The 9,952-nt window shown below is 34.5% G+C and overlaps 1 protein-coding gene across 2 annotated transcripts in view; it reads right to left on the reverse strand.

The window, feature by feature from the left end:
- ATP9B (ATPase phospholipid transporting 9B (putative)) overlaps window positions 1–9,952 on the reverse strand; it is a 175,543-nt gene that overhangs the window by 49,881 nt on the left and 115,710 nt on the right. For both annotated transcript variants that reach the window (XM_035316839.1, XM_035316838.1), the window contains exon 13: window positions 3,229–3,389. In XM_035316839.1, coding sequence (XP_035172730.1) covers window positions 3,229–3,389 — 161 coding nt within the window. The remainder of the gene's footprint in view (window positions 1–3,228; window positions 3,390–9,952) is intronic.

Below are 9,952 nucleotides of genomic sequence, written 5' to 3' on the forward strand. Positions count from 1 at the left end.
CAGCAGTATCAGAAACCACAGCAGCATGGGCATACCTGAGGACATGCACTTTCCCCCTCAGCTTGCTATGTGATAAAAGTACTAAATAACATAGACAAGATCTCAGTGATACAAGAGGAACCTATGATGTCCCTTAAAATATCTCCACCTGGCTAGAGACAACTGAAAAAAAGCTGAAGAAATCTTGAGGAATGTGGGACACTCCAAGAAATTCCAGCATGTCTGAAAAAAAAATCAGTGAATGGGTAAAAATAATCCTAAAGAGGTTTATTTAGTTTTGGACTTTCTGTCAAAGATTTGATTTCTACCCCCCTTTCTCAATAAATTTTAAGGAATTCAAACAGATTAACTTTGTATGGAAGCAAATTGTAGGGATCCTCTCTTGACTATGCATCCTCCTCATGGGAAAAAGAAACATCAATACACAGGAAGCATCAATATACACTGTCAATACACTGTCATTTTAAAGGGCCAAACATTTCTGCAGGTGGGGGTGTTCAAAACATCCTGTGCATAACTGTTCTAGCATGCAACCCATGAAGAGCTAGGCTAAAGCTTTTCATGCCCACTTCTACTTTCCCTGGATTTTGCTTGATTCCTTGCAAGCTACTGAACATGTACATTGTCTTCCCAATTTTACTTATGACATTGTTTTCATGTTTATACTTCTGAAGCCTTACAAGCTCTACCAGCCACAGTTAAGTAACGCTGCCCTACAGTAGTATTTAGAATGCAGCATAAACAAGTAGCTGTCCCCTGGAGGAAAAAAAAAGTTTGTCTTTCCATTAGGTATGGGAGAGGCTGTACAGAGATCAGTTGCATTCTGCTAACAGTTAGTCACCCCCTTCTGGTGATCTCACCAAACGTATCTGGCTGTGCAAAATTATTTTTATTGATTACCTGGATTTTCCTTGCCCGGCAAAGCAAAACCCAAAAACAGCAGCAAAGAAGGTCCACAATTAGATTCATCCTGCATTCTCTAAAATCATCAATCAACAGATTTCATGCATGCCTTTACCATTCAGTTCTAACCTCCTACATTCAATTCATTTACCTGTGAAGAAAAGTTCATTATCTACCCCCATTTAGTTATTTTTGAAATAAAGAGAGGACAACACCTGGTGCTTCAGCATCACTTATCTTGTAATTTTCAACTCCAAGAGTTTACACTCCAAATACAGTCTTAAGAATTTGTCACTTCCACACATTCAGAGGAAAGGAAGAGAAGTGTAGTTATATTTGAACACCAGCATGACTGGAGTTGTTTATTTTGCTGACAGTCTAGAAAATGACCATGTATATATACAATCTGAGTTGAAGAAAAATTGATACAGGAATAAACAAACATCTAAAGTGGAAAAAATTATTCTCTGCTAGATTCCTGTCTGATCTTCCAAGGGGGTAACTATATGGTCCAATGCACAACTAAATCAATTACATTTTCTTAATATTTCTGCTTTGTTTATTATCTTTCACATAGAATTGAAAAATTGGATTAGCCCTATCCTAGAAATTAGTTTTGAAAACAATTATTCCACAAGTCCACTAGGGTATATAAATTTCTTAAGAACTGAAAATGAGCTGCTCAAATGTGTTACTTGTTTTTGAGTGGCACATGTTGAACTGTCAATGTATAGTCAAATTTATACCATCCATATGCTTTTAATTCTGTTGCACTCAGTAACAAACATATACCTGTCTTTTAACTATTTCAGTAAATTTGGACTTAATGTGCTTATTAAGAACACAGTGAACAACAAGAAGCAATCACTGATATTCTTTTTCCCCTTCTTGTACATGTCTTTGATGATTAAATGCATCTTTCAGCAATATGCAAACTTTACCCATCATTTGAATGCAGCTCTTTTTACCCCTTCATGTTGATAAACTACTTAATATTTAGTAACTTGGGTAGGAATGACAACATGACCCAAACAGGATCATCATACAAACAGTAAGCGAGTTAAGAGAATTATAGTATTTAGAAAGATACCACAGAAAGACAGTTAAAGTATCACAGAAAGAAATATGAAGTATTTAGAAAGATACCACAAAATTGAAACATGGAGGTATAAATAAAACCAGGAGCCAGTCAAAAGAAGTAGAAACTGTTCTAAGATAAGCAGTTTTTGCAATGAGATCTCCATAAACCCCAGCAGATTTGCTGGAACCTCCTCCTACAACATCCCAACAGAATCTACTCTTAAAATAGGGAAGTACTATAAAAGCCTAAGTCCTTGAAACACTGAATATCAAGTTGGTTAAATATAACAGTTTGCTTCACATAGCTATACATACCTAAAAAATGTGAACTAAGTAAGCTTAGATTAAATACCTAATGAAATAATTTCCCCCCCTCTTAATACTACAGAGATTTAAATATTTCGTGCAAACCTGAGGAGATAGGTCTTCAATCTATCTACGGTTTAAGTTTCAGCTCCTCACTGAAGTATCCCCAACTGAACTGTTCCAGAGAACATCTAAAATTAACAATCACCTTAATCTAAACACCGGGTATTTTATCAGAGGAGTGTTACTATTTTGCAAATGCAATACCCATTCAAGAAAAAAAATCCATTTCAGAGTCAGTGTTCTCATTTCCCTGTCCACATTAGACATCTTCTCTGTCCATGTTAGACATAGTTACACAGATGGATATTATTTCCTGTTCCAGTTTTATCTGCAATTTGAATATAGAGCGCTCATGCTTAATGAATTAATTAATTCAGGGCAAGTCTCTACTTGGTTACACCTGTTAAATGTCTTACCATTGCAAAAGTGCACCTACACTATTAAGGCATTCAATCTAAATTAATCATGGTTGCAGTAAAAATAAAGTCAGCGTTTTAGCCAGAGAAATGGAATATTTTCAGTATTTAAGGCATTAAAGAAATCAAATTCTAAAGTACACCTGACACTTCATTCAAATGCATGTTTCCTTAAACCACATTCTCAAATATACCAAGATTGTATCCTTATTAATACATTTATGCTAGTAAAGGATTAGATATCCTGATTACTCCAGCAAGATGAACATTATACAAAAAAATACAACAGTATTGTTTTCTGTATAGTGATCCTTCAAGAATCAGCAGATTTGTTGGCACCTTCTCCTTCAGCTTCCTGGTAAGATCAATTTTCTTCACAAAGAGAAGCGAGTATAACTTTCAAGAAAGCCACATTCAGTGAAATTAGACATCTGTATTTTTCTTTCAGTCTTATACATACCTGATCGGGATGATATAGGAAAACAGGAGGAGGAACCGGAAAAGGTTGCGATACCACGGGCCTACAAATCCTTGCAAGGTTACCATAACAATTGATAGTGCAACTAAAGCCAAAAACAGGGCCTTGGTCAATTGATTCAACTCCAGGTCCAGCAAGCCAACCTAAAGGAAGCAGTAAAAACCATAGCCATAGTTAACCGTAATGTTTGCCTTAAAAAAAAAAAAAAAAAAATTACACTTTTGCAGTGCAAACAAATTAGCCTGTCCTTCTTATTCCTATTAAAAATCCATGCACTTCTAACAATTAATTGCATTCTGATAACTGAATTAATTATTGTTCCCATGCTTGCATCTAACAGATGTACCCTGGCTCCAAGACAATAACAATTCCCAGAATCACAGTGTGATCTGTCCTAGCCAGGCCTTTTGAATGCCTTTATTTCTGACACATCCCTCCCCTTTTCTTCTGATCCAGGATAGGAACACAAGGCAGGGGGAGGGTGTGTGGAGAAGACAACTGAAGAATTGAAGGTGAACTAATGAGCAGGAACAATTTTCTTCTGCCATGCATGCAGCAAAAACACTATCACTGCATTTTATACTTGTAGGGTGGCTACTGCTCATTTACTGCTGGAAGATCTAAAACATGGTAGAATCAATAATCAATGGACAAATGCAACTGAGCATTGTCTTGTTCATACAAGTAGCATACTTTAACTTGTAATTATACTCTCACACCAGTCTGTAAATCTGAACTCATCTCATAGAAATATTTTTTAATTACATGAAACTTCTCGGGTTGCCTAGAAGAAGTGCTCAAGGCCAGGCTGGATGTGGCTTTGAGCAACCTGGTCTAGTGGGAGGTGTCCCTGCCCATGGTAGGGGGGTTGGAAATAAATGATCTTTAAGGTCCCTTCCAACCCAAACCGTTCTGTGATTCTATGAAACTTTCAGTTATTCAAAATAAGTTTAAAATAATCAAGAGAAAAGAACACTTTCAAATCAAAATAGTAAGAGAGAACTTCAACTTTTAATGGGTAAAAAGGTGTTTAATTAGAAACACTCTAGCAAAAACTGTAAGTGAAGATATTTTCCATCCACTGTTTCCCATGAAAAAGTATTTTTAAGCTATGTAACTAAGACTCTCACCATTTCAATAATGTATGCTGTAAGCTAAGTATTTATATTCCACTTTTTGTGATGCTCTGGTAGTCAGTAAAATATGTGGGAAAAACTATGTCAGGAAGAACTTCCTAGGCCCTCTTACAGATGTATTTTATCTCTAAGTCATGCCAGTAAGACCAGTAAAACATAACACTTCCTTAGATAACAAACAGTCTGCAAAAGAACCATTTAAATATAGTTCTTAAAAATTTCAGCAATCTTGCTTGTACACGGGCTGTCCCTTCCCTAGAGAACCAGGCAGCTGAAGACCACAGTGGCTGATTTATCAGCTGCATTTAAAAAGCAGCACAACGAGGACAAATATCTTGCAATTTCCGCTGCTTCAACTACTACATAGTTTATGCTTGAATTATTGAGAAAAATAGGTTTTTTGGATTAAAATGAAGAAAAATTAAGCCAGGGAAGTAGAGCATGTTTCAAAGCCCAGATCTTTTTGCGCTGACAAAGGCAGCCTAAGTTTCAGGCCTCGCTGAGGATCAGATGAAGTCATTATTCATTCAGTCAGGGAAAAAAGACTCAATTACCTCAACCTAAAGATGCTATCAATGAATGCAAAGTGCATATTTTACTCTATTCATCCAAATCCCATTAAAAAGTGAAAGGAATGATTTAATCTGGCCTTCCAGAGTTGGTCTTTTTTTGTAATAAAATAAAGAATCACTGTCTTGCAATATGCATAACCACTACCTCACACTTTTTTTTCCTGCATCATAGTAGTGAATACTTTCCCCTAACCCTCTCAATGTCCCCCCCGCTCCACCCCCTGTAAAAAACCCCACCCCATAATAGAAAGGAATAAAGAGCTTCTGTGAAAAGAATGCCACTTTTTGGACAGAAACATTAAATGTAGTCCACTGCATACTGATACGTAGCTAATTCAATGCATTTGTACCTTTCTAATTGATGAAGACTGAATTGATATAAATTTATGTTTGAAATCAACAAAAATGTTTTTGGAGTAATATTAAGAGACTAAAATAACTTGGTGATGAAAATTCTTCACACAATAAATCTCCTCCTTTGTTTTGTTACTAATGATGTTATCCTTTTTAATATAGCTCATACAATTGCCTATACACAATTTTAATATTTTCATTTCTGATAGCAAGATAAAGCAATTGCAAAACTCTTCTTAATGTGATAAATGAAAGAAGTTTTAATAGAAATGCATTCTCCCTTCCTCAAAAAAAAAAAAATACTAAAACATACTTTAATTCCTTTCCACTTAAACAACTTCCACAACCTAACAAATGAAACCCTATCAAATTATCCACTTTTCATGTAAAAATGCACTTATATTCTCTAAAGTTCACCAGAATACTGAAAAAGTAGGCAATCTAACAGTACTGTTATTTTATCAAGGCATTTGTAAAATACGCTAATATTCCCGAGAAAGTGATTTTTTTCCTTTTGAAAATAATCATTACCAGAATAATTATGACAATGTAAGAAATTGATGAGTTAAGTACTGAAGTAATTTTCCACATTTATTGCTATTTCCTATATTAATAAAGCAAATATTCTTCTACTTGTCATAATATTTGTTCTATTAGAAACAACCGCATTAACAAAATTAAACACCACTGGAAATTTTAATCTCCAAGGAAAAATTTGTATATAATGTCTAAGACAACCACAATAGTTTTGCAAAGGGGCTGCTCTAAGATAATGAACACAATAATTGCCTGTATAATCTAAAATGCTACTAATGGCAACAACTGCAAATCCATTTAGCTCCTCTTTAATTTATGTAGGAAGTTTTAAATAGCTAATGGTTCTCAGTAAAATAATGGCTAGTACCATCAGTGACAAGTATGGCATTGTCTACTTGCACCAAAAAAAGTAAAACTAACATTTTAAAAAATACAGTATTTTGGAATCAAGGAATGATTAGAAGTCTAAGCTTCACATTTTGGACTACAATGCAAGTTACTGTCTTATAAGAAAAACCTTAATTTAATTCACAAAAGTTGAAAGACTGACATTTGTGTGTATTACAGTAGGGTGCTGGGGATGTTCAGACTGAATGGTAGGAAAAGCTTTTTCACTGAGAGGGTGGTCAGGCACTGAACAGGCTCCCCAAGGACAGTCATGGTACTGAGCCTGCTGGAGTTCAAGGAGAGTTTCGACAACACTCTCAGACATATGGTCTGATTTTTGGGTGGTCCTGTGTAGAGCCAGAAGTTGCACTTGATGATCCTTGTGGGTCCCTTCCAATTTGGGATATTTTATGTGATGTGATGATTGTTATTGCTGCCCTACATGCTTAACTTCTATGAAAGGTTATCCTCTGAAGCTGTTAGGCTGTTATAATAACAGAACAATTCTGATATAAAAAGTAAATTCCTTGGACATTTAGATTTTTTTTAATGCTAGAATATTAGAAAACAAACTTTGATAATTCAATATTGCCTAACAATAAAGATTTCTCACATAGTGTATTGTAGTCATTTTTTTTCAGTTACTGTTTCCAGTGCATTTGGAATAGTTGCTCATGGTTTTGATACACCTTACTTTAATACTTCCAAAGTATTAAGGCAGTATCTTGACTTCCCTCCTCCAAACATGTCCAGGAAGGTAATTATATTTAAGTAATCAGTCTTGTTCTGCACTGACGTACACCACATTGACACAATGTGAAACACAACGAAATTTAATGGTATGTTTGAGACAGTTTGGCTTTAACTTACATTATAAAACATATGTACATATATACACATATATTACTATTCTTTATATATGCTCTGAACTTAACTTTATTACACCTTGAATGCTAGTCAACTCTTTATGCTTTCATTAATTACAGATGTTACTTATAGTCTGAAGTTATATCTGATGAAGCTGTAAAGCAATTTAAAAATTCAGGTAATTCAGGTAAATTAAACTATCTTTATTTTTTAGGTTGATAAAAACAACCTAAGCCTAAGAAAAATGGGCAGTTCATGGCACTTTGTCATTAAAAAAAAAAATTATATATGGACTAATATATATAGTTGGCTGCATATATCTGAAGCCCTGTGGATTTTTTTTTCTCTATCTGTTGACTTTTTCTTATAGCCCCTAGAAATAACAGATTACTCACCTGTGCTAAAGGCTATATAAAAAGGTGTCATTATCTGTTTACCCAAGTCTTTGACACTAAAAATATACAGCAATTTTAGAGTCTGTAAATGTTTTTTGTAATTCTTTATTTCTGTGGGCAGTCCAGTGATTCTAATTCTTGACAGCTCAACAATTCAGGAAACCACATTGGGATAGCATAACCATCATTCATAATAACTACAAGTGAACTCAAGTTTAGGAAGCACCTTTGCTTAATTCACTGTACTCAAGTAATCGTCTGACAAACATATTTCTGTACAAGCCTCTCTTGACTAACAAAAAAAAATCTAAAACTTGCACACCATTATATTAGACTTTTTAACCAACACCCTGCTCATTCTTTTAAGCAGCAGATACGAAGTAGGAAAAGCAAACAGAACACTGAAGTACATAAAGTGAAAAATGTCACCCATACTTGCTTTTTCTCAGAACCATTTTCAAACTTCCAATCATTTGTTTAGCTGTGAGAGCAACGACTAACCCTGAAAACATTTTTGAAGCACTAAAAAACCTCGTGCAAGTCTTATTCCTTTTAGAAATAGAGCAGCAATGGCAATGGCTTAGTGGGGTTCTACTTGACTTAGTAGAACTGAAATAAATTTCAGCTATTTAGTCTACTCCAGTGGTACACAGAAGTAATAATCAGATAATAGTCCATTTGATTTCAATAATATATTTTGCTTCCTTTGACAAAAGAGTATGCGTTCTTCATGCTAGCTTAATAAAACTCAGTATTCGTTTTGACCAAACTAAACTATTTTGTATTATACTAATACTGCAGGCTTAGAGAACAAAGTTCATTACATTTTTTTTTAATTACCCTTCTGATTTACTTGCTCTTAATTCAACAAGCTACTCCTAACCACATATCTACATTTGAAATAAATTAATCTCTTTAGATATAAAATTTCAACTTGTAGCTAGCAATATCTGTAATGCTACAAGAAAGCTAAGAAAACTCAAGCAAGCTTCTCTCTCTACCTCCTTTAATCATCCATTTTAAATTGCCTTTTCCAGGCTCAGCATGACCTAGTTTGGATACTCAAAGTAAAACTTCAAAATCCTCACCAGGTCTTTAAACTTAGCGTTTTGCTCTCTCTAGCTAGTCCACTGCAATAAAAACTGCTAATGAGCTACATCTACAACTTTACTTCAATAGTGGATTCAGTTGCTTTAAGTAAGGCACTCATTTTGGCAAGTACTGGCTAAAGATTTCAAAACATCCTTAAGTGTGCTTTCTGTTTCAAATGTGTTCTCATTTATCACCACACAAATGACTTACTGTACCTGCAGTAAAACACTATGTATCAAAATATCAGAATGAGAGAAATGGAAGGTGACTCATTCTAACATCCACTTGACTATAAACCCACTTTTTATCAACAATTTGCTCTAGAGTTTAACACTACCCCAATGTCTCTAAATATTCTTCAATCTGATAATTTTAAAATCAATTTGTATATATAATAATGAAACCAAATAATTGATATTTGCTTTTTTCAGTATTTTGATCTAATTTGACTGAAGGCTAAAAAGATACTTTTTTTTTTCCTTTTTTTTTTTTTTTCGCATTTAAAGATGTGCCATATATAGTTTGGTCAGCAGAGGGTGCTCAAGATTGGTGTTAGCTACTGTTTTAAAAAGCTCAATTGGTAACGCAGTATCAAGCATTATCCCTGTACCTTTACAGGGCAACCTGTACTTCTATATGATCTTACTAGTCCCACCATATTTATCTTGTTTCATCTGGAAGAATTATTTCAAGAAGTATTCTAACAATTCAAATTGAACTGAAAACATAGCATTGCCTTCTCATCAAGAAGTTATACTTCATATACCTTTGTACAGTTACAGACTACCATCTTAAGGTACCAGTTGTCAGCTGCTGTGTGACCCCAACTTTGCTAAGTATTTGTCACACACACAAAAAAGGCTAATTAAAAACATCCACAGAAGCTATTAAGAAACTGAAAAGGTTAATGGCTTCTTAAACTCTGGCATCCATACAGAGACGGTGCTGTACTAGTAATGTACCACCCTCTATTAAAAGCTATCAGGTATAAATGTTTTTTTTTCAAGACCACCCATCAATTTAGAATAATTATATCAATAATCTAAACAAACTAGTGATAGTGGAGACTTCAACAACCAAAATCATTCATACAATGAAACTGTTAAGTATGCTGTATGCTTTTTTTTTTTTTTTTTCAATTTAGAACTGGAAATCAAATGAACTTTCAACTTTACAGACAGAGATATTCAAGATTTCACACTACAGACATTCAGAGTTCACCTCCAGCCTTTACAGTAAAGGCCCTTGTAAAGTCTGTCTCCATCTTGCTTACAAGCTGCCTTGAAGTATTGAAAGGCTGCAATAAGGTCTTTCTGGAACTTTCTCAGCTCTAGGCTAAAAAAATCCAGCTCTCTGAGCCTTTCTT

This window comes from Oxyura jamaicensis, chromosome 2 (assembly GCF_011077185.1).
Source record: "Oxyura jamaicensis isolate SHBP4307 breed ruddy duck chromosome 2, BPBGC_Ojam_1.0, whole genome shotgun sequence".
NCBI classification, from domain to species: Eukaryota; Metazoa; Chordata; class Aves; order Anseriformes; family Anatidae; genus Oxyura; species Oxyura jamaicensis.